Raw genomic sequence first — 26,145 nt, forward strand, 5'->3', positions numbered from 1 at the left:
CTCCACCATTTAATCACAGCTGATGGGTGTTTCAATTCCACTTACCCGCACTCTCTCCTTGGCCCTTAATTCCTTGCGGGATCAAGAATTTATCAATCTCTGTCTTGAAGACGCCCAATGTCCCAGCCTCCACTGTGTTCTGTGGCAATGAATTCCACAGGCCCATCACTCTCTGGCTGAAGAAATATCTCTGTTCTGTTCTCATTTATGCCCATGGATCCTAGTGTCCCCACCCAACAGAAACAACTTCCCAGCTCCACCCTTTCTAAGCCATGCATTATCTTGTAAGTTTCTGTAAGTTTGCTCAGAGCCAACTCAGAGTAAACAGAATCCCTGACACTTCTGCTTGTTTTTGAACCTGTGACACTCCCACCTATTGTTTTTCTCCCCACACTACTGCCTGACAGCAATAATGCTTATTTTTCCCCAGCACCCACACCGTCCTTTCTTTTAACCCGCACACTACCGCCTAACTGTGGTAGTGCTTGTATTTTCCCTAGCATCCATGTTGTGTGTGTGTAGACGCGAAACACAGTGAATGACACAAGGTGTATAAATCTTTATTCAATTTCCACCATCAGAAAGAAAGGAAACACACATGTAGCCGGTGACAAATAGTGCCCTTACCCTCCTGTTTGTTTTTGGGAAGACACCAACAGAATCAGTCTCCTCTCCTCTTTAATACAAGGGGGGAAGAAAAGCAGAGTCCTCCACTCACACTGATCCAGCTCCCTCATTTTTTAAAAAAAGTCCTTTACCACTGACCTAGCTCCCTCGAGGGCAGCTCTTAGATCAGAACTTCTGACACTCCTGTTTATCTCTTTTTCCATGTTGTGTGTGTGCAGGTGTGGGACAGTGAAAGACACAAGGTGCACAAATCTTTATTCAATTTCTACCACCAGGAAGAAGGGAAATGCCCAAGTGGCCAGTGACAAGCAGTTCCCTTGTGCGCTTTTTTTTTCTTGACCCTGACCCAGCTCCCTCAGAGCCAGCTCTCAGAGTGAACAGAACCTCTGACACTCCTGTTTATTGTTTTTTTTCTTTTTCTTTTCTCTTTTGTAGTGCTTATATTTTCCCCAGCACCCATGTTGTGCGTGCAGGTGTGGGACACAGTGAAAGACACAAGGTTTACAACTCTTTATTCAATTTCCACCACCAGGAAAAAAGAAAACACCCAAGTGGCCAGTGACAAGCAGTGACCTTACCCTCCTTTTTTTTTCTTTTACTGATCCAGCTCCCTCAGAGGCAGTTCTCAGAGTGAACAGGAGGTCTAGCACTCCTGCTTTTTTTTATTACACCCACACTACCACCTACTGCGGTAGTGCTTATTTTTTTCCCCAGCACCCATGCTGTGTGTGTGCAGGTGTGAGACAGTGAAAGACACAAGGTGCACAAATCTTTATTCAGTTCCACCACCATGAAGAAAGAAAACACCCAAGTGGCCAGTGACAAGCAGTGACCTTACCCTCCTGTTTTTCTCTGTCAAACAAGGCTCCATAATTGGATTAGATTAAGAGCCCAATTAGGGAACTCATATTAATCATAGTCTTAGAGATGTACAGCATGGAAACAGACCATTCGATCCAACTAGTCTATGCTGACCAATATCCCAACCCAATCTAGTTCCATTTGCTAGCACCCAGCCCACATCCCTCTGCACCCTTCCTATTCATATATCCATCCAGACTTTTAAATAGTGTAATTATACTTGCCTCCACTACTTCCTCTGGCAGCTTATTCCATTCGTGCATCACCCTCTGCGAGAAAAAGTTGACCCTTAGGCTCTTTTATATCTTTCCCCTCTCACCCTAGACCTACGCCCTCTAGTTCAGGACTCCCCCAACCTAGGGAAATGACTTTGTCTATTTATCCTATTCATGCCCCTCATGATTTCATAAATCTCTATAAGGTCCACCCCTCAGTCTCTGATGCTCCAGGGAAAACAGTCCTATATTCTGGCTGACCTGGTTAGAAGCACCACGTCATCTTTTCAATGACAATTAGGAACCAAAACAAAATGCTGGCCTAACTATGGTCAAACCATAGACAATTCCAGACATTTACAGTTCTGCTTGTTGAAGCCCCACTACCAACTGTACCTTGGCTCAACGCAGTAGTGTGGAGACCATGTATTGTTCATGCACAGCCTAGTTATAGTGTAAATTACTTAAAATTCATACCTTATTTGTGGCCTTGCGGTTCATTTAATACCCGCTGGTCGGGATATAGAGGTCGCTTCCTGGGCCATTTGTTACTCGTCCCGCAGTTACCCTGGAAGCGATGGAGATGCACTGATTCCACCAACCACTTGAGCCGGAGTCATTTTTCTGCCCCTTCCTTCCCCGGGCAGTAGGGAGCTGCTGGCGCCGGCCGCCAGTTCCGGCCCGATGGAGGTGGCAGCTGCTGAGCCCACGCGCCGGTGGCGGTTTCTTTTTGAAAAAATAAAAAAAGCGGTAAACGGCCGTGAGCGAGACGGCGGGAAACAGCGGGAAGCGCGTGTCTGAGAAAAGGAGGAGGTGGAAGAGGACGAGGAAAGTGAGTCCAGTCTCAGTGAGTGAGAAACCTCGGGTGGGATGGGGACTTTTCTCAGCTCTGGACGGCCAGCGGCAACTTGAGTTTGTTTTTGTGAGCGCTGTGTGGTTTTAAAGTCTACTTGGATTGTTTTCTAGCCTTTTCTCGTGTCAACAGAAACAGCCTTTCGAAAGGGTCACATCTTCGGTTAAAGTGTCTCAGCTTCTCCTCCATCCGTCCTTTTCTTTTCCACTATTGACTAGCCTCTGCGAAAACAAAACAGGAGTTCATTTTTGTTTAAAGTTATCTCACTGTCCCAATTTCTTGTTTAGAAATTGCAATTTGGGCCGCCCTCGGCTAAAAATCTGCTGCCTCCTCCAGACTCTCTTTTTAGACCCTTGAAGATGAATATTCAGACGGGAGAGCTATCACCATGATGTAACCTACTTACATAGCAGCCCCAGCTCCAAGTGGTCCTAGGACTCTGGGTCTGGAGAACCTCCACCCCCCACCCCCACCATGTCTCACAACAGCTAAATTGAGCAGCACTCCAAGCTGCTTAATGTATTGCTTTATTTTGTCCCACCGTTAACCTACAGCTGCGATTTGTGTTGCTGTCTCTGTAATATCTCTGCTGTTTTGCCTTCCAGTCTTTACTGACAATTGAAAGACATACTAACATCCCAGCATCTACAAATCAAAGTCCCAGAGTCTGCACCAATGCTGATTAATTGGAACCGCGTAACGGACTGAAACATCATTCTGCCTTTCGCTGGAATCGTGTTGGATGTACAGCCGTTTGCCTATACCTTTGCCTTTGCCCAAAATCTGTTCATAAGTTAATCATAGTTTTACAGCACTGAAAGAGGCCCTTTGCCAACTATTTCGGTGCCTACCTACTGTAGTTCCAATTTCCAGAACTTGGCATGTAGTCTGTATGAGTTGAAAAATGTGTTGCTGGAAAAGCGCAGCAGGTCAGGCAGCATCCAAGGAGCAGGAGAATCTTCATTCCTGAAAAAGGGCTTATGCCCGAAACGTCGATTCTCCTGCTCCTTGGATGCTGCCTGACCTGCTGCGCTTTTCCAGCAACACATTTTTCAGCTCTGATCTCCAGCATCTGCAGTCCTCACTTTCTCCATGTAGTCTATATGGTCTGTAATGTAAATACTTAAATGTTATGTTTCCAGCCGCCATTATCTTTCAAATGCCTACCATCACGATGGTGAGAAAAGCTTTCCTTGAAACCCCTCTAAACCTCCTGCCATTTACCTTAACTCTCTGGCTCCTGGGTATTGATCATTCTTCTGAGGGGAAAAGTTATTTTTTCCCCTCTCTGTGCCCTAATAATTTTGTACATCTAATTCAGGTTTCCCTCAGTCTTCTGATGAAAACAATCCCAGCCTATCTAGTTTCTCTTCAGAATTGAATCGGTCAGGCTCAGCCAACATCCTGGTGAATATTCTCTGCATGCTGCCTTACACCCAAACCATTGACTTCTCCACCTCCTGATACTGCCCGGCTTGCTGTGTTCTTCCAGCCTCTACATCAGAACTGTGCATACCACTCCAGCTTTGGCCTATCTAATATCCTGTACAGCTCCACCATAACCTCATTGCTCTTGTATTCAGTGTTTTGACTAATTAAAGGCATTAATCCTGTGTACTTTCTTAACCACCTTGTCCATGGTCCTGTTAACTTCAAGTATCAGTAGACATGCACACAAGGTTCCTTTGACTTCCTGGGGTCCTATCAGTCAACACATATTCCCTTGCCTTGTTCATCCTACCAACATGTGTTACATTTTTATGGATTAAATTCTATTTGTCATTACCATTAGACCAGCCTGTTAATATTAGCCTGCAGTCCAAGGGTTTAATTTATCGTACCACCAATTTTCATGTCACCTGCAAACTTACTGATCAAACTTGCAACATTCATATCGATATCATTAATATACACTAAGCAGGTGTTAAATCCAGGTTGAAACTGTCTTGCTGGAAAAGCGCAGCAGGTCAGGCAGCATCCAAGGAACAGGAGAATCGATATTTCGGGCATAAGCCCTTCTTCATTACCTTCTTGACCAGTTTACTATGCAGGACACCTTGTGAAAAGCCTAACCGAAGTCCCTGAAGTAGACTTCATCCACTGCAATTCCTCACTCTCATATCTAGTCACCTCCTGGAGAAACTCAATCAAATCTGTAAGACACAATCTTCCTTGACAAAGCATTGTTGACTGTTTTGGATTAATTTTTCCTTTCTTTCACGTAGGTTCCTTACCCCCAATAAATACTCCCCAAATCTCTGAAACATACAAGATTCAAAGGGGACTTAGCAGGGTAGATATGAAAGATAGTTTCACTTGGGGGAAAGAGTGTAGGACTGGATTTCAGAATAAGGGGTTGCACATTTTAAAACAGAAGTGGGAAAGGATTTCTTCTCTGAGCGTAGTGAATCTGTGGAATTTGTTACCAGAGAGGACTGCAGAGGCTGGGTCAATAAGTATATTCAAGGTTGAGTCATAGTCATAGAGTCATACAGCACAAAAACAGACCCTTCAGTCCAACCAGTCCATGCTGAACATAGCTGAAAATGTGTTGCTGGAAAGGCGCAACAGGTCAGCCAGCATCCAAAGAGCAGGAGAATTGATGTTTCGGGCATGAGCCCTTCTTCAGGCTCATGCCCGAAACATCGATTTTCCTGCTCATTGGATGCTGCCTGACCTGCTGCGTCTTTCCAGCAACACATTTTCAGCTCTGATATCCAGCACCTGCAGTCCTCACTTTCCCATGCTGAACATAGCCCAACTAAACTATTACCACCTGGCCCATATCCCTCCAAACCTTTCCTATTCATGTGTTTATACAAATGTCTTTTAAACATTGTAATTGTATCCACATCCACTACTTCATCAGGAAGTTTATTCCACATGCAACCCATCCTCTATGTTTAAAAACAAAATTGCTTCTTGTGTCTTTTTAAGATCTCTCTCCTCTCACCTTAAAAATGTACCCCCTAGTCTTGAAATGCTCCATACTAGAGAAAAGACAACTTCCTTTAACTCCATCTACACCCCTCGTTATTTTATAAACTTTTATAAGGTCTCTCAGCCTCCTACTCTCCAGTGAAAGATTGAAAGATTTTTTAATCACTAAGGGGAATCAAAAGTTATAGGAATAAGGTGAAAAAGTGGAGTTTAGGGTTATCAGACCAACTGTGATCTTATTGAATGGCACAGCAAACTCGATGATCTGAAAATCTATTTCTGCTCTTCCTAGTTCAGGTCTTAAACATGCTTCTGCAGGTATGCCAATGGTTACTCCATGATTTAATGGTCTTTTGCATCATATTTGGAGACGATTTCTTCTCTTAATTCTTAAACCAGATTTTCACTAGCATTGAATTTGCTGACCGTAACTTCAAAGCAGCTTCATGCTTCATTCATTTTGCTGTGGAAGTAATTGTTATCCATTACCATGCTATGCATGGCCTGCTTTGAATGCAAGTGTCAATGAGAGATTAAAAATTTCAGAAGTTTCTATTCCAAAATGGAAATTTGCCTTTTAAACTTTTTTCTGACCTCCAACCTCCAATACCTTCAGTTCGCATTTTGTGTTAGAGTTTTCATATACGTTATTGAACGCAGAGTTAGTTCTTCTTGTGCTGATCCCACCCATTACCTCCACTGATTGGCTCCTTTAGAGACTGCCAGCATAACATTAATCATTAATTCGATAGCCTTTCAGCTGCGGTGGTCTACTGTACACTTTACTGGTTTTGAACATTGTAGGATAACAACAATCGTTGAACAGTATATACTTGATTTTCCTACTCCCTCCTTTCTTGTTGACCTCATGTGAGGAGAATTCTGATTTTTACAAAATAGTAATAAGATTGGTTGTAGAAGAGGCATGGGACATATCAGGTAATTTCTTCAGATTAGAGTACAAGTTAGACCATTAAAACACCTGTCTCTGCATGGAGAAATTGACTGCATAGTTCAGAGATTCATAATCATAACATTTAAAAAGCAGTATGGATGCAGACCTGCGGCAGTTTTCACATCATGAAAATCAACTTGAAGCTAGCTGAGATGCTCTTGTAAAAGGTTTATGTAAAGCAAAGACCTAACTATACAGCACAGTACAGGCCCTTTGGCCCTCTATGTTTTGCCAGCCTTTTATCCTACTCTTAAGATCATACTAATTTACAATTGCTTCATTGTACTAACTTCTATGTGCCGATCTAAGTCACTTAAATGTCCCTAATGTACAATATCTGACTCTACTACCACTCTGAGTAAAGAACCGACCTCTGACATCTCCCCTATCCTCCAATTACCTTAAACCGCCATGGGAAAAAGTCTCTGGCTGTCCACTCCATTTATGCCTCTTAACATCTTCTACACCTCTATCAAGTCACCTCTCATCCTTCTTCGCTTCAATGAGAAAAACCCTAACTCCCTCAACCTTTCTTCATTAGACATGCCCTCCAGTCCAGGCAGCATCCTGGTAAATCTTCTCTGCACCCTCTCCAAAGCTCCCACATCTTTCCGATAATGAGGCGACCAGAACTGAACACTTTACATCCGGATTCCTGTTGGAATGCAAATATAATTTCAACAGTACCTATTAAAATGAGTAAAATTATTTTGATTAATTGTTCATAAGTTAACAAATCTACTAAACACAAAACACAGACACATTTCCTTCAGCTTTATAGTTTAAATTGTATCACCCAATATGAAAAAGAGAAATGGGTAAATCTACGAGAGCAAATCTACAATTGCCTTATGCAATAACCTCAAATATTACTAATATCTTTCCAAGAAATATTTTGTGGCATTTTTCCTAATCTTTACATAATATCCCAGAGCTATCCAAAAACACAGCTTATCAAAAAGGAAAATTTACATGTGAATTAAGCTACAATTCACTTTAATTTTTTTAAAATCAGAAAAATCTGTATTTTTACATGCTGCAGTGTCACTCTTGTGTGTAGACAATTAACAGTACAGCCAGCATTTACGTTCTGTAGTCAAAAGCGATCTTGGAATGCACAAGTGATTCTTTGCCAGATTTACAAGTGTAGTGAAACACTGTGTGCTTACCTTTCACCTTTCCAAAGGACTGTATTCCACTGTTTGTTAGTGACTCCTGAAGTAATTTTAAAACTCATTTTCCACTGCTTTATCCTCTTGTTCAGAGTAATCTTCACGATTTGACAGATTCCCATCTAACATATGCTGTTCTGTCAGTCAGCATAGTTACCACGTACTTCTGCAAAATTTGGCTTTCCAAGTCCCAATTACCACTGTTGTGTTTAATTTTTCAGCCAAGTTTTTCATTATGTATCATACTTGTAGTTGAAGACTAATAAAAAATACCTTTAACATGCTGTAAAAGGTATGTAAAACATACAATTCTAGGGTGAAAAATTGGGCAGACTGCAATTTGAATACAGTGAACATGAGGACCGCAGATGCTGGAGATCAGAGTCAAGTTTAAAGTGGTGCTGGAAAAGCACAGCAGGTCAGGCAGCATTTGAGGAGTAGGATAATCAATGTTTCGGGCAAAAGCCCTTGTTCAGGAATGAGCCAGGGAGCCTCCGGGGTGAAGAGATAAATGGGAGGGGGGCTGGGGAGAGGGTAGCTAAGAGTGTAATAGGTTGATGGAGGTGGGGATGAAGGTGATAGGTTGGAGATGAGGGGGGAGCGGATAGGTGGGAAGGAAAATTGGCAGGTAGAACAGGTCATGAGGCACGTGCTGAGTTGAAGGTTAGAACTGAGGTAAGGCGGGGGAGGGGAAATGAGGAAACTGGTGAAGTCCACATTGATACCCTGGGGTTGAGGTGTTCTGAGGCAGAAGATGAGGCATTGTTCCTCCAGGTGTCGGTTGGTGAGTGAGTGGTGGTGGAGGAGGCCCTGCATGTCCTCGGAGAGTGGGAGGGGGAGTTGAAATGTTCGGCCACGGGGCAGTGGGGTTGATTGGTGCAGATGTCCCGGAGATGTTCCCTGAAGTCCTCCCCAATGTAAAGGAACCCACATCGGGAGCAACAGACACAATAAATGACATTTGTGGATGTGCAGGTGAAATTTTGGTGGATGTAGAAGGCTCCTTTGGGGCCTTGGATGGAGGTAAGGGGGGAGGTGTGGCCGCGGGCTTTGCAATTCTGGCGGTGGCAGGGGAATGTGCTAGGAAGGGAGGGTGGGTTGTTGGGGGTGTGGAGCTGACCAGGTAGTCACGGAGGGAATGGTCTTTGCAGAAAGTGGATAGGGGTTGGGTCCATTTGTAGGTGGCAGAAATGGCAGATGATGATGTGGTTTATGCGGAGGTTGGTGGGGTGGAAGGTGAGGATGGTGGGGGGGGGGGGTAATGTTGGTTGTTGTTTCAGTCCTTGTTGCAGTTGGAGGGGTCTGAGGGCGAATGTGCTGGACGTGGACGAGATGCGTTGGAGGGCATCTTCAAACACATGGGAAGGGAAAGGTCTTGAAAGAAAGAGGCCATCTGGTGTGTTCTGTGGTGGAACTCGTCCTCCTGGGGAGGAAATACGGTGGAGGCAGAGGAATTAGGAATATGGGATACCATTTTTGCAGGAGGTAGTTGGGAAGAGGTGTAATCCAGGTAGCTGTGGGAGTTGATGGGTTTGTAAAAAAATGTCAATGTTGAGTCGGTTTTCATTGATGGAGGTGGAGAGGCCAAGGAAGGGGAGGGAGGTGTCAGAGATGGTCCAGGTGAATTTAAGGTCGGGTTGAATGTGCTGGTGCAGTTGATGAACTGCTCAGTCTCCTCACGGGAGCATGAGGTGGCGCCAATGCAGTCATCAATGTAGTGGAGGAAGAGGTGGGGAGTGGTGCTGTGTAACTACGGAAGATGGACTGTTCTATGTAGCCAAAGAGACAGGCATAGCTGCGGCCCATGGTTACCCCTTTCATGTGGAAGAAGTGGGAGGATTCGAAGGAGAAATTGTTAAGGGTGAGGACCAATTCAGCCAAACGAATGAAAGTGTCAGTGGAAAGGTATTGTTGGGGATGTTGGGAAGAGGAAGAAATGGGGGGCTTGGAGGCCCTGGTCATCGCGGATGGAGGTGTAGTGGGATTGGATGTCCATGGTGAAGATGAGGCATTGGGGTTTGGGGAAACTGAAGTCTTGGAGGAGATGGAGGGCATGGGTGATGTCCAGAACGTATGTAGGGAGTTAGAATGAGGGGGGGAGTAGGACAGGATGGACAATGGTTCGGCAGGGGTGGTCAGGCTTGTGGATCTTGGGAAGGAGGTAGAATTGTGTGGTATGGAGTTCCGGAACTATGAGGTTGGAATCTGTGGGTGAGAGATCTCCTGAGGTGATGAGGTTGTGTATGGTCTGGGAGATGATGGTTTGGTGATGGGAGGTGAGGTCATGGTCGAGGGGGCTGTAGGAGGATATCTTCAAGTTGGCGCCTGGCTTCAGTGGTGTAGAGATCAGCGTGCCAAATTACCACTGCAACCCCTTTTTCCACTGGTTTGATGATGTGGTTGGGACTGGAGCAGGGGGAGTGGAGGGCTGCGCATTGTGAGGGTGAGAGGTTGGAGTGGGGGGGGGGTGTGGAGAGGGTCAACAGGTTGAGGTGGTTAATGTCTCGGCAGCAGTTGGAAATGAAGAGATTGAGGGCGGGTAATAGGCCAGCATGGGGTATCCAGATGGATGAAGTGTGTTGGATGCGGGTAAAAGGGTCCTTGGAAAGTGGACGGGAGTCCTCATTGAAAAAGTAAGCTCGGAAGAGGCGGAGAAAGTGTTCAATGTCACGAGGCGTATTGAATTTCTTGATGCGTGGCTGGAGGGGGAATGAAGGTAAGGCCTTTGCTGAAGACTAATCATTTGTCCTCAGTGAGGGGGAGGTCTGGAGGGGATGGTGAAAACTCGGCGGGGCTGGGAGCTAGGACCTGGTATTGGTGTGGAGCTGGGAGTGGGGGCGGTGCCTGTAACTGGATTGGGAGTGGTGGTAGGGGGAATGGGGGTGGAGTCATTAGCCAGGGGTGATGTTCCCCTTAGGGTTCTTGGGGGTGGGGATGGTGATGGTGACAGTGGAATCCGATGGCGGGGGGGGGGTGGGGGGGCAGGTCGGCGGTATGCAGGTGAGTGGTGTTGGTGAGGGCGAAAGTGGTGGTGATGATACCAGTAGGGGTGGTGGGAGTGCGGAGCAAGTGTGGAGCGGAGAATCCTGAAGGAGAACCATAGCTGGTGGTTTTAAATTTGTAGTTTGTACTGGTTGTTCTGTTCGGATCCAAACTGTGCTGGTTTGAATGTCGTCCGGAGTCCATTTAGGATCATTGGGTTGCAGAGGCAAGCACTGAGGAAGCAGTGATGTGACTGTGATAGCAAGTCTGTTTCAGGACATGGTTGAAGAGCTTCAGGGCAGAGGAGATGACCTGGGGGTTGCAGTGTGAGAGAGAGAGAGACTCACTGAAGTCTTTGTAGAGAAAAGAGGAGAACTTCTTCAAGCGAGACAACCTTGCAAGAGGATTCACAGTAAGGTTAAAATCAACTAGGCAAAAATGAGGACTGCAGATGCTGGAGATCAGAGTCAAGATTAGAGTGGTGCTGGAAAAGCACAGCAGGTCAGGCAGCATCCGAGGAGCAGGAAAATCAACATTTCGGGCAAAAGCCCTTCTTCAGGAATGAGGCAGGGAGCCTCCGGTGTGAAGAGATAAATGGGAGGTGGGCTGGGGAGAAGAGTGCAATAGGTAGATGGAGGTGGGGATGAAGGTGATAGGCCAGAGAGGAGGGTGGAGCAGATAGGTGGGAAGGAAGATTGGCAGGTATGACAGGTCATGAGGATGGTGCTGAGCTGGAAGGTTAGAACTGGGATAAGGTAGGGGGAGGGGAAATGAGGAAACTGGTGAAGTCCACATTGATGCTGTGGGGTTGAAGTGTTCCGAGGCGAAAGATAATGCTTTCTTCCTCCAGGTGTCGGATGGTGAGAGAGTGGTGGTGGAGGAAGCCCAGGTCCTGTATGTCCTCGGCAGAGTTGGGGGGGTGGAGTTGAAACGTTCGGCCATGCAACGCTGGGGGTTGATTGGTGCAGGTGTCCCAGAGATGTTTTCAGAAAAAGGTGGAGTCAACTTATATATACCAAGGATATGCCAAATGATTTGGATGTGAACGTAGGAGATATAGTTTGTACATTTGCAGATGACACCAGAATTAGGGATTAATGGAGAGTGAAGAAGGTTTCCTCAAAAGTGCAAACAGGATTTTGATCAGATGAGCCAGTGGGCAGAAGAGTTGCAGATGGAGTTTAATTTAGATAAATGGGAGGTGCTGCATTTTGGAAAGGCAAATAAAGGTAGGACTTACTCATTTAATGGTAAGGTCCTGGAAAATGTTGCTGAACAAAGAGAGTACAAGTTCATAATTCCTTGAAAGTAGAATCGCAGGTAGATAGGTTAATGAAGGCGGCATTTGGTATGCTTTCCTTGAAGGCGGCGTTTGATATGCTTTCCTTTATTGGTCAGTGCTTTGAGTATAGGAATTGGGAGGTCATGTTACAGCTGTACAGGACATTGGTTAGGCCACTTTTGAAATACTGCATTCAATTCTGGTCCCCTTTCTACAGGAAAGATGTTGAACTTGAAAAGGTTCAGAAAAGATTTAAAAGGATGCTGCCAGGGTAGGAGGGTTTGAGCTATAGGGAGAGTCTGAATAGGCTTGGGTTATTTTCCCTGTGTTAAAGTGCAGATATGAGACAGCCCACGGAATACCTTGTGGACTCAGACCTGTAAGCCTCTCTCAGTTTGTCTGGAGATCGTACTTTTTGGAAGTCTGGAATAAAAAAATTCTTACAGACAATTTAGCTTAATTTTAATTATCCCCTTCATTAATAGCATCATTACTGTTAGAACATAACACTGATACCTAGAAGTCAAGCTAACTGGATTCTATGAACCCAGATGAGTAGAAATCACTCTTCTTTCAAGACCCCACCAAAATTGCTAGAACACCAATGATAGATTCAATTTAATTTGACACAGGGCATCACAAGGCTGAAATTTTACCCACCTCTTTATATTGCTATCATTCAAGTGCAATATCATGTAGTTATGCACAGGGCAAAGACTTCAGATTTAAGATTTATTGTAACGTGCACTCAAGTACAGGGTCCAAGAATATCGTGAGAAGTATACACTGTCACTGTACATGGTGCCACCTTACAAACGAAGTACAAAGGTACAAAATCTGTTACAGAAATAGAAAAATAAAGAAATAAAAGTTAGTTCAGCACTACAGTCTGAACTATAAAAGTAGAAAAATAAAGTTAAATTGTCAAACATTACAGTCCTTTCTTGAGTATGGGCCTGCAGGTGCTCCAATTGGGCTACCCCAACAGGGCACACTCTCCCCCACATTCAGCATTCTTTCACCTGTCCTGGACTACAATTAGCCCAGCATGCCAGGATTCGTTACTGCTCACAAGACTTTGGCTCTGACTGCCCCATTGCCGCTATCTGCCACTGCCAGTGCCATCATCCTTCACTGTCTTGCCCCTGCTGCCATCCAAGCCTGACGTGGGCCACAGCTGCTGCCACCCTCAATCGCTAGTGCTGTCTCAGTGTTCTCCAAAAGGTAAGAAACACTCAAACATTTAAAGAAAAACTTTAGAAAAGAAGAAAAAGAGAAAAGGAAAGCAGATAGTATGGATGAGATCCATGGTAAAACCCAAATGCTCCCTACCCCACCACCGTCATCTTGCAGGGTGAGTGCTCTGAAGAAGAGTCATCTAAACTCAAAAAGTTAACTTGCTTTCTCACCATGGATGCAGCATGACCCACTGTGATCTCCAGCATTTTTTTGTTTAAAGTTCACACTTCCTCTTTTTTAGTGTCATGGCCATTTTACAAGGATTAGTGAAGCTATTTGGTATGATACTGGCAAGATAAATTTTTGTCTTTTGATAGGAATAATTGTTTGAGTTTTGAAAGTCCATTCAAGCCCATAACGATGAGGAAAGATATTGGGAGTGTTCACCACAGCATTTTGCCAGCGATGGGAAATTAAGTGGTTTGGGTGGCAAATTGAGTCACTCAGTGGCCTAATAGATGCCACTTCCTGCCCACATTAGAAGGGTACAGGAAAGACTGCCCAGGTAAGGTATTGTAGCCTGCCAGCTGTTTGCTGGACTTGGGCAACATTGAGGAGCCTGAGTAAATTTGGAGCCAATGGAAATCAAGGGGAAGTCTTTCTGGTGTTTGAAGTCATGCATAGCACATGGGAATGTGGATGTAGGTTTCCTCGTTGAGCTTGAAGGTTCATTTCAAGACGTCTCGTCACCCTACTAGGTAACATCTTCAGTGGGGCTCAGGCGAAGCACTGCTAAAAATTCCTGCTTTCTATTTATATATTTGGGTTTCTTTGGGTTGGTGATGTTATTTCCTGTGGGGAAGTCACTTCCTGTACCTTTTCTCAGGGGGTCATAGATGGGGTCTAACTCGATGTGTTTGTTGATGGAGTTCCAGTTGGAATGCATGCATCTAGGAATTCTCATGTGTGTCTTTGTTTGACTTGTCCTCGGATGGATGTGTTGTCCCAGTTGAAGTGGTGTCCTTCCTCATCCGTATATAAGGACACTAGTGAGAGATGGTCATGTCGTTTTGTGGCTAGTTGGTGTTCATGTAGCCTGGTGGCTAGTTTTCTGCCTGTTTGTCCAATGTAGTGTTTGTTACAGTTCTTGCATGGTATTTTGCAATGACGTTGTTATGCTTGTTGTCTGTATAGGGTCTTTCAAGTTCATTAGTTGCTGTTTTAATGTGTTGGTGTTGGTGGGTTTGTGGGCCACCATGGGCTATGGAACTCTAGCAACAAACACATTGAGTTAGAGTCCATCTACCACCCCTTGAGTAAAAGAACAGGATGTGACTTCACCACAGGTAATAACATCACCACAGGAAATGACATCACCAATTCAAAGAAACCCAAACATAAAATAGAAAGCAGTGCTTTGCCTGAGGCCCACTGAAGATGTTACCTAGTAGGGTGATGAAAAGTCTGGAAATGAACCTTCAAGTTCAGTGAGCAAACCTACATCCAAAACCTCAACCTGATCTATAAACCTTCTCAAAACTCACTAACGTGGGAATATGTTTGTGGTTGTTAGAGGTCAATTATCCCAGTTCAAGGGCACCACTGCTGGAGTACCTCAGGGGAGTCCATTGTGCTGCTTCATCAAGAACCTTACCTTCATTGTGAGATCAAAATTTGCTGATGATTGCACAATGTTCAGAACCATTTGTGATCCAGGTATCAAAGCAGCCTAGGGTGGCACGGTGGCACAGTGGTTAGCATTGCTGCCTCACAGCGCCAGAGACATGGGTTCAATTCCCACCTTGGGCGACTGTCCGTGTGGATATTGCACATTCTCCCCGTGTCTGCGTGGGTTTCCTCCGAGTGCTCTGGTTTCCTCCCACATTAGGTGAGTTGGCCATGCTAAATTGCCCATAGTGTTAGGTGAAGGGGAATGGGTCTGGGTGGGTTGCTCTGCGGAGAGTCGGTGTGGATTTGTTGGGCCAAAGAGCCTATTTCCACACTGTAAGTAATCTATATCCATATGCGGCAAGCTCTAGACAACTTCTAAATTAGGGTGATAAGTAGCATGTAATATTCACACCATAAATTGACAATGAATGTCTCAAACAAGAGAGATTATAACAACTGTCAGTTGATGTTCAGTGGCATGACTATTGCTGTAAACCTCATTGTCCACATCCTGGGTGTTACAATTGGCCAGACACTGAACTGGACGAGCAATGCAAAATTGTAGTTACACGTAAGAGGCTAGGAATTCTGTGGCATCTAACTCACTTCTCATGTTTCCTTATACCTGTCCACCATCCAGAAAGCACAAGTGCGTCAGGAGAGTAATGAAAACTTGCTCTATACGTCTGGATGAGTGCAACTCCCAACATACTCAAGCTTGACACTATCATGGACAAAGCATTCTACTTGATTGACACCCCCTGCACATATGCTAACTCCTTTCATCACCAACACACAGCGGCAGCAATGTATACCACCTCCTGGATACACTGCAATAAGTCCCTAGGCTTCTTTGACAGCAACTTCCAAACCTGTGACCTCTGCACCTCAGAGGAACAACAGCAGCAGAGGCATAAGAAGAAACCTCACCTTGCAAAGTCCTTTGCAAGCCATCCCGACTTGGTACTATATTATTATTTATTCTCTGTTGCTGGTTCAAAATTGTTTAATTCACTTTTTAATAGCATTGTGGATATCCATACATCTCAAGAACTACAGCACCTTGTCCAGGACAGTTAGGCCTGAGCATTGAATGTTGGCCAAGCCAACATCATCCTGAAAATAAATTTTACAAAAAAACTTGCCTTCTTTAGACCTACATCTGAATGTTGTCAAGATCTTTGCATGTCCACAGCACTTTAATAAGCTCTGTTTTATTCTATTCAGGTAGAACTAGATGCTCATGCAGCACTGAGAACAAAAGATGAACTTAAACGTTGTAGTGGTGTTGGTCTTCATCTTGACAATAATCCATATACAGTTGGTAAGTGACTACCAAGACAAAATATTATTTGCTTATATCTTGTTTTACTCTTATAACACTTCTTCTTTTCCTGCAGGTGGACAGTATGAATTCAACCAATCAAGGTTTGTTTTTTTTTGCAGGAAATCATATTTGTTGTCAGATTTGAAAACAAAATAACTGACTGTATATGTGAATTAAAAAGTGAAGACAAATCATGTGGTATGGTACAATTGAGTAAAAATTAGTTCTTGACCCATTTGACCTGGATTTCAAACCATCAACCACCTTGATATGAAACTTTCCTGGCCTAATTCTTGAAGACACTTGAATTGTCTGTTTCTTGGGATTGTATCCAGACTACTGAATTGGTTGTAATTTTCCAAAAGTTATTGGATTCTGGAGACCCAGGGGATTAGAAAACTGCTGATGTAACATGCCTAATCAAAAAGGGAGTGAGGCAAAAGGCAGCTAACTATAGGCTAATTAACCTAAAATGTTGAAATCAATTATTATGAAAATAATAGCAGCACATTGGAAAATCATAATCTGATCAAGCAGTGTCTAAATTGCTTCATGAAAGGAAAATTGTGTCTGACAGTTTTTCAAGTAAATCTCAACCAGCCTAGCTAAAAGGGAACCAGTAGATGTATTATAATTCGATTCCCAGAAGGCATTCAACAAGGTACCTCACAAAAGGTTAACTTATAACATAAGAGCCCATGCGATTTGAGGTATTGTATTGGCTAATGGTCACATTGACTGAGAATAACTTTTAACCAATGGGGTTCCACTGGGAACTGTCCCTGAACATCAACTGTTTACAATATCTATTAATGAGTTGGGTACTTTTGCCCAATTTGCAAATGACACAGAATAGGTGGAAAAAGGCAATTTGCAAGAGGTATGCAGACAGTTTATAGAGAGATATTTATAGGTTTAGTAAGTGGGCAAAAAAATTGGCAAGTGGAGTCTAACGTGGGAAAATGTGACGTAGTCATTTTTGAAGGGTGAACAAAAGAACAGATTATTGAAAGGGAGAAAACCTGTAAAAAAATGCAACACAAAGGGGATTTGTGAAAGCTAGCACATGATTCCAGCAGGTAATCAGGAAGATGAATGGAATGCTGGCACTTATTTCAAGGGGGTTGGAGTATAAGAATAGAGAAGCCTTACTGCATCTATACCAGGTGCGAGTGGGACTACATCTGGAGTATGTGAGCAGTTTTGATCTCCTTATTTAAGGAAAGATATAATTTCATTGGGGGCAGTTCAGAGAAGGTGAATGGTCACTAGAATGATTACTGGTGTGGAGGGATTGTGTTATGAGCAAAGAATAATAGATTGGGATTTTACTCACTCGAATTTAGAACAAATTAAGATTTACAGCCCAGGAACAGGCCCTAAGGCCCTCTAAGCCTCAGCCAATCCAAATCCATTGTCTAAACCTATCACCCAATTCCTAAGCATCTGTATCCCTGTGCTCCCTACCTACTTATGCATCTGTCCAGACACACCTTAAATGAATGAGTGATGGTGTCAATGAATTCTTGAGGTACTTGACCGTAAATACTGTTCGGGTATTTCCTGTCATGGGAGAGTTTAAGACCAGAGGGCATAGACTCAGAATAACGGGGTGCCAATGTAAGACAGATGAGGAGAAATTTATTTTGAGGAATGTGTGTCTTTGGAACTCCTTGCCACAGATAGCTGAGGGAACACAGTTCTAGTGTATGTTTAAGGATGAGATAGATTATTGATTGATGGGAAATCAAGGGTTATGGGGAAACACAGGAAAGTGAACATGAGGAATATCAGCTAAGCTATGAACCTATTGAATGGTGGAGGAGAAAGTGAGGACTGCAGATGCTGGAGATCAGAGCTGAAAATGTGTTGTTGGAAAAGCGCAGCAGGTCAGGCAGCATCCAAGGAACAGGAGAATCAACATTTTGGGCATAAGCCCTTCTTCAGGAATTGAAGAAGGGCTTATGCCCGAAAAGTCGATTCTCCTGTTCCTTGGATGCTGCCTGACCTGCTGCGCTTTTTCAGTAACACATTTTCAGTATTGTATGGTGGAGCAAACTTCAGGGGCCAAACAGCCTGATGATGCTCTTATAGAGAGACTTAGGATGGTTGTCTGTGTAGAAAGTGGAAAATGTTGTTTTGATGTTGGAATTTTCATAAGTTATGAAAATGTATAAGCCTCACAGGCTAATACATGAGCTGAAATGCCTGCTCTACAGGCTAAGTACAATAAAATGGCAGTGTCTTAATATTAATATCTGCCAGGAGTCACTCAGTTCCTGCCCTTATTATAGCCTTGATCCAAGTTTGAGCTGAACACTCAAGACAAGGTGAGTGACTACCCTAGACATCAAGGAAGCATTTAGCGGAGTACACCAACAAGGAGCCTAGAAAAACCAGTCATTGAAAATCAGGGTGAAAATTTTCAATTGATTGAAATATATCGGAAGATAATTGTCTTGTTGCAACCTTCGGAGGTCACAACAAAAGTATTTCAAGGCAGTGTCCTAGGTCCAACTTTCTTCAGTTGCTTTAACAATTATTTTTCATCTAAAGTGAGATAATAATTTTGTAATTATGCAACATTCAGAGCACCATTCACTACCTTTCAGTTACTGACCCAGTCTGTGTCCATGTGCAGTAAGACCTGGATAATGTCCAGGTTTGGGATAATACATGGCAAGCAATATTCACAGCACAGAAGTGCATAGTGTTACGACAGTGGGTAAACTCGCCTGCTTATTTTAAACCAGCAACACAGAAAAGATTTGTCCTGTACAATAATCTGTGAAAATTCGAGCCGCCAAGAACTATTTAAAGTAAAATTAACAACTTTATTTCTTAAAGTATAACAGAATAATTAACTAACAGCTATTTACAACTCCTTCCCCTCACCTTTTTTTTAACCTTCCTCTTCGACAATACTAGTCCAGTAAAACCCCCATTAAGATTTATAAAACAAACCTTCTTATCTCAAAACCAGGCAGCTTTCAATTCTTCTCTGTATTTCTGTCTTTTCTTCTTCTTGGGAATTTGGTTTCACAAGTTACTGATTGATAAAAGTACCTTTAAGATAGGTATTTTTCAGGCAATCTTCACATGCTGGTAACTTGGCAGTTCTGATCTCAACTGTTCAATTTTCCTGGCCTTATACCTGCAAAACATTGGATTGTGTCTTTGGCTTTTAAGATTATCAATATACTAAATTCAAACTAGAATGAAATTTGGTACTTTGGGGTATAGTTTAAACTGATTGCCCAAATTCAAATTTGTTTTTGCCTGATAGCAACTCAGCTTCCTAAGTCCTTCACTCTCTTAAAGGTACAGTACACTTCTATACCTTCATAACATTAGCAATGGCTATCTCAAACAAGAAAAAGATGTAACCTTTGCCCTTTGGTCAGTGGCACGATGCGCAACATCCTGGGGTTCCCATTGTCCAGACACTGAGTGGATCAGTCACAAATATTTAAATTCCTAATACAGAAAGAATATTACTATTATTTGAGTATATGGAGGGAGTGAAACATTTTCAGGCAGTATTTTCAAGAAATTGTATGTGTTAATTTCCACAATTGATAAATATCATGCCTAGTTCTGAATCACAACCTTGGTCTTGTTCCACCTTTATCAGTAACTGTATAGATCTAGACCTAATATCTTTTTGGATCCTGCTGAATATTTGCTTCTAACATGATGTATTTTTCTGTAACTGATCTTGAGTTCACTTCATTAGAATACCTATGGTCAGCCCAGGAGTACATCTGCCAACTAAAGTGAGGCGAAGCTGTGAAGGAAAACAACAAATTCATTTAAGGGTGGTTCTAGCATTGAGGGATTGTTGGGACAGATTGAGACAAAAAGTTATTGGATTCTCACAAAAGATAAACAGTAAAAGGAGTCATGTGAACAATGAGGAATTTCTGAGTGTTGTTTTTACTCAGGCCGAAAGACCAATGATTAAAAGTAATCCAAATTATCTAATACAGGCAGTTAAGAAATCCACCATCTCTTGCATTCACTTTAATTGTAAGGAAATTTCCTCTCCACTACTTAACTGGGATAAAAGTTTATCACGCACTGTGGTACAATAAGTTTATAATTCTTAGTATGTATTTTTAAGCCCTTCCTCTCAAAAGCTCTTGCAACAAGTCATTGTAATTTTATGTTTTAGGGTCCTTTTAGTAATTGTCCACTAAAAAATATTAGTATTTTTATGGGAAAAACACTCAAATTCTTGTCTTCTCTTTATATTGTTGTTGCCAGAGCAACATCATAGAATAGCAGGGAGAAGGAAGAGTGCCTGAAACATAACATTGCATTTGTTTCTTTTGAGGCAAGGTTGTGATGTTATTGGGGAGATAGAGCATTGACGAACTCAGAACGCAGAGTTTTTTTTGCCTCAAGTTGAATTGCAGTCCCTCACGTTAAATTATTGCAGCAGGAGCTGTGATAATTAACTCTACCAATCTGACAAAAAAAAACTGTAGGATATCGGTTTCCACATTGGAAAAGTGGACTGATTAGGAGGGACTTTAGATCATTGTTCCAAATGGATGCTGAAAAGATTACGAACATTGGCTAAGGATCCCATAATCTAAAATCTCAGAAATCTTGTATTTTTTGTAGTCACTTTTCCTGCAATATAGATGAACATTCCATTTACCTTCCTAATTGTTCGTTATAACTACATATTCACTTTTTGAGATGCAAGAAGTCTAATAAGGACACCCAGATCCTTTGGTACTGGAGCAGAATACAATCTCTTTCCACTTAAGTAACGTACGTTCTTCTATGCTTCCCACCAAAACAATCATATTTTCCCAGATTGTACTCCATGTGCCAGTGTTTTTGCATATTCACTTAAACAATCCATATACTTTTGTGGACAAAAGGTCTCACAGCTTGCTTTCCTACCTATCATTCCTCATGGTAAACTTCATTTTAGGCACCTGCCCCCTTCTCTCCCGTCAGTTGAGCCCACACACCTTCTGGTGAATCGTATTACTTCGCTTTACTTTGTGTCTAAGGTTTTAGTGTTATGATAGATCACTTAGAGAAGAGAGAAGTGGAAACTCCCTGTCCTATCTGCATCACTAATCTTGTAAGGTCAGCCAAAGCTTTATGTTTAACTCATCTGCTCAAAGTAGCTGGCTTATGAGAAATTTGCTATCTCTTATTTAAATATTGGTATTATAATTTAATTATCGGGAGTGTGCTTGCTCCAAGGAATGTGAATGTGCAACATACCAAACATTTTGGGAGGATCACATTTGTTGAAGCTTAGAGTAATAAAGAAATTAGGGATAGAATCAAAGGGAAGATCTTTATAGGAAAATGTGACATGTAGGTGACTTAATTAGGCAGCATACAAAGTTTTGATTGCAATGGCAGTTAAGATGCAGAGATAAAAATCAACGATGTATTGAAAATTATATTGAATTCATATTTGTAATACTCCACATAGTAATCAGCTCACTTGTTCCACATTGGTACACATACACATTACTCATTGATCACACGCATCGACCCGCATACAACAACCATCAACCCCTCTAGTCCCCCAAACATGTAATAATCAGCCCCTCCCTAGACCCAAAATTGATATCATCCTCACTTCTTTCATTGCACACTATAATCAGCATTTTTTCTCACACACTCTCTGCAATCAGCTGCTCTTCCCCTTCAAATATACAGTTGTGTTCACTCTCCATCCCTGCACTATCTCCTTTGTCTCTCTAATCAACCCCATCCTGCCATTTTGGTTTAATTGGGAATGCATGTGTAGCATTTACTTGTCTGGATAAGGAAAGTGTATAAAAGGAACAGGAACATAGCAAATTTTGAAGCCACCACACTCCTTCCCTTGCTGTGTGACTTTGTTTCCTCTGCTTTCAGGACACACGATTCTGTCTTTGCTGCCATCAAGTTAGCATACTAGCATCTTAAGTCTCCAAAGCCTGCCGAAAAATATCCTTGAGAACTAGTATTACTAGATTTTTGAGTTGAGTGGAGAGATTACAGTGCACAGAATGTAAGGTTGTGAAGTTTGAGATTCATTCATTAAACTAAACAATATTTTAACTTTCTCTATATTTACAGGTGTCTTGAAAAGGAAACGAAAGGACACAAATGAAACAGATGTGTTCAGTATAATTTTGAAAGCCAATGAAGAGCTATGTAAGAAAAATATTTGTTTTCGAGTAAAACAATGTGTATTTTAATACTTAAATAATATTGTGTTGATATAATGGTTAGGAGGATACTGTGGATTTATAAGGCAGCTTTTTAAAATTGCTTTAAGTTTAAGTGATATTCAGTGGGAAGTGATTCATGAAAACAGTTAAATGGAATGGAGGTTTTAATTAATGGGAGAAACTGCATTACTTCCATTAGAACAAAGAAAGTTGAGATCTAAACAAACAATTAAAGTGATGAAAAGGTTGAATTAGATAATTAAGGAAAGATAACTGCTGTGAGGTTAGTAATATAGAGTATAAATTCAAGATGATCAACAGAATAGTGAAAACGTTTCGTTTTTTTTAGTTGTAGTAGATTTTCTCTCTGGGCTGCATGCTTGTATTAGGAGAAAGTGAGGACTGCAGATGCTGGAGATCAGAGTAGAGAGTGTGGTGCTGGAAAAGCATAGCAGGTCAGGCAGCATCTGAGGAGCAGGAGAATCGAAGTTTCAGGCAAGAGCCTTTCATCAGGAATCATTCCTGAAGAAGGAGTCTTGCTCGAAACGTCAATTCTCCTGCTCCTCAGATGCTGCCTGACCTGCTGTGTTTTTCCAGAGCCACATTCAAGTCTGCATGCATGTATTTGTTGAGTAAGTATAAATTAAAATGTAGACATTCTTACAGAGTGTCACCGTTTTACAGCATGGAAAGAGGCCCTTCAGCTAATCATGTGTACGCCAGTCATTAAACACCTATTTACTCGAGTCCATTTTTCTATCAGTTGACCTGTAGTCTAACCTGTTAGGTAGGTTTGAGTAATCATCTAGATACTATTTATATATTGTGATGGTTCCAACTTCTACCATCCTTTTCAGGCAGTGTGTTCCAGATACCAACCATTGTGAGTAAAATAATTCTAGCTTAAGTTCCCTCCAAACTTCTTGTCCTTTAAATCTGTGGCCTCTGTTATTGATCACTCTACTAAGGGAAAAAATACTCCTGATAATTTTGCAGACCTCAAACAGGAACCCACCTTTACTTTCTGGTTATCAACCCCAGCCTATCCAGACTATCTTCATATCTGAAATGCTCCAGCTTAGGCAACATCCTAGTGAATATCGTCTGCACCCTTCCTAGTATGAACACATCTTCCTATAGTGTGGTAGTCAGAAATGCACACAGTACTCCAGCTGTAACCCAACTAATATCTAATACAGCTCTATCATAACCTCCCTGCTGTCATATTCCATGCTACAACTAATAAAGTTAAGTATCCCATATGTCCTGTCCACCTATCCTGCTGCGTTCTAGGATCTGTGGACATGCTCACTATTGTTCACTATGTATACCTTGCCTTGTTAGGCCTCCCAAAATGTATCATCTCATATTTACCAGGATTAAATTCCATTTTCCATTGTTCTCCTATCTCACCAGCTTGTCTGTTTCTTCCAGCAGTCTAAGGCATGCCTCATTTTTTACCATGCCATCAATTTTTGCATGACTGCGAATTTACTGAACAAACCTACCCATTTACGTCTGGATCACTAATGTTAGGTACAACAGGTGAGAACTCAGCACGAAAACCTACACTATGCTATGAGGCACAGATTTTCAGTTCCTAAAACCACCTGCGGTCATAACCCTCTGCCTCCTGCCACTTAGCCAATTTTGGATTCAGTTTGGCAAATTGTCCTAGGGTCTTACCTTCTTGACCAGTTTCTGATGGGAGACCTTGTCAAAAGCTTCACTGAAGTTCACATACAGTACTTCCCCCATGCTACCCTTGTCCACTAAACCATTCGTATCCTCGAAAAACTTGATCAAATGTCAATCTCACTCACTTCTATACATTGTGCCCAATAGTTTCACTACCACTGTTAGATTCCTCCTCATTCCAATAACCGTTCTTGAATTATTACATCACATAGCTGTCCTCCTACAGCTCCTTCCTCTGTTGTATTTTGTTGAAAAACCTCAGTTCTCTATATACTTACATCAATTGTTCTCTATCTTGAACACAAATGTAAAATACTCTTTCTCTTTTGGCTCCACCTCCAATTTGCACTTACATCCCTAATGAGCTTCTCTCCATGGTTATCCTCTTGCTCATCATATACTTACAAAATGCTTTTGGATTTTCCTTTATTTTACCTGCCTATTCATCCCTCATCTTCACTTTTCTTAGTTACAAAGTAACGTGCTGCACTTTCTAAATGCCTGTAGGGCTATTAGTGTTAAGTGTCCTGGGTATATAACATATCCAAGTCTCGTATGTTCCTGCACATCCAGGGATCTCTGGAATTTATGATTCCACTGTTTACTTTTACATGAATATGTTTGTCCTGCATTTCCTCAGTTCCCTTTTTGAAAGATTCCCAAGGCTTTGATGTATATTCTTCTACAAGTAGCTGCTCCCAATTCACTTTGGCTAGATCCTGGCTTATCAAAGTAAGATCATCCTTTCTCCCAATTCAGAGCCTTTATTTGTCCTTATCAATAAGTACTTAGAGCATGGATCAGTACCTGGTGCTATGATGTTGTGGCCATAACAGAGACATGGGTTCCTCAGGGGCAGGAATAGTTGCTGGATGTTCCAGGGTTTAGAGCATTTAAAAAGAATAGGGAGGGGGGAAAAAGAGGAGGGGGTGTAGCACTACTAATCAGAGAGGGTATCACAGCTACAGAAGCTTCCATTGTCAAGGAAGATCTGCCTACCAAGTCAGTATGGGTGGAAATTAGGAACAGCAAGGGAGCAGTCACCTCGTTAGGGGTTTACTACAGGCCCCCCAATAGCAGCAGGGAGATGGAAGAAAGCATAGGTCAGCAGTTTTTGGAAAAGTGTGGACGTAGTAGTGTTGGTGTAATGGGTGACTTTAACTTTACCAATATTGATTGGAACCTCCTTCAAGCAGAAGATTTGTTTTTGTAAGGTGTGTTCAGGAGGGTTTCCTAACTCAGTACGTTGACAGGCCGACGAGGGGAGAGGCCATCCTAGACTTGGTGCTCGGAAATGAGCCAGGGCAGTTATCAGATCTTGTGGTGGGAGAGCATTTTGGTGATAGTGACCACAACTGCCTCACATTCTACATAGCTATGGAGAAGGAGAGGATTAGGCAAAATGGGAAGATATTTAATTGGGGAAGAGGAAACTATGATGCAATTAGACATGAGTTAGGAAGCATGGATTGGGAGCAATTGTTCCATGGTAAAGGCACTATAGACATGTGGAGACTGTTTAAGGAACAGTTGTTGCGAGTGATGAATAAATATGTCCCTCTGAGACAGGCAAAAAGGGGTAAGATAAAAAACCTTGGATGACGAGAGCGGTGGAGCTTCTCATCAAAAGGAAAAAGGTAGTTTACGTAAGGTGGAGGAAGCTAGGGTCAAGCTCAGCTCTCGAGGATTACAGGCAGGCAAGGAAGGAGCTCAAAAGTGGTCTGAGGAGAGCCATGAGGGGGCATGAGAAAGGCTTAGCAGAACGGATTAGGGAGAACACAAAGGTATTTTACACTTACTTGAGGAATAAGAGAATGGTCAAAGAAAGAGTAGGGCCGATCAGGGATAGCATAGGGAATTTGTATGTGGAGTCTGAGAAGGTAGGGGAAGCCCTAAATGAGTTTTTTGCTTCTGTCTTTATGAAAGAAATGATCTTTGTAGTGAATGAAACCTTTGAAGAGCAGATGTGCATGCTGGAATGGATAGAGATAGAGGAAGCTGATGTGCTGAAAATTTTGTCAAACATTAAGATTGACAAGTCGCCAGGCCCGGACCAGATTTGTCCTCGGTTGGTTTGGGAAACGAGAAATGCAATTGCTTCTCCACTTGCGAAGATCTTTGCATCCTTGCTCTCCACTGGAGTCGTACCTGAGGACTGGAGAGAGGCAAATGTATTTCCTCTCTTC

General features: G+C 42.5%; 1 protein-coding gene across 1 annotated transcript in view; it reads left to right on the top strand.

The window, feature by feature from the left end:
- The first annotated feature begins 2,379 nt into the window (after positions 1-2,379).
- The window catches only part of LOC140493870 (low choriolytic enzyme-like), a 113,205-nt gene continuing 89,439 nt past the window's right edge, over positions 2,380-26,145 (top strand). Inside the window, exons 1-4 of the mRNA XM_072592863.1 lie at positions 2,380-2,535; positions 15,965-16,061; positions 16,138-16,165; positions 22,167-22,244. Coding sequence (XP_072448964.1) covers positions 16,002-16,061; positions 16,138-16,165; positions 22,167-22,244 — 166 coding nt within the window. The 5' untranslated portion in view covers positions 2,380-2,535; positions 15,965-16,001. The remainder of the gene's footprint in view (positions 2,536-15,964; positions 16,062-16,137; positions 16,166-22,166; positions 22,245-26,145) is intronic.

This window comes from Chiloscyllium punctatum, chromosome 22, assembly GCF_047496795.1.
Source record: "Chiloscyllium punctatum isolate Juve2018m chromosome 22, sChiPun1.3, whole genome shotgun sequence".
NCBI lineage: Eukaryota > Metazoa > Chordata > Chondrichthyes > Orectolobiformes > Hemiscylliidae > Chiloscyllium > Chiloscyllium punctatum.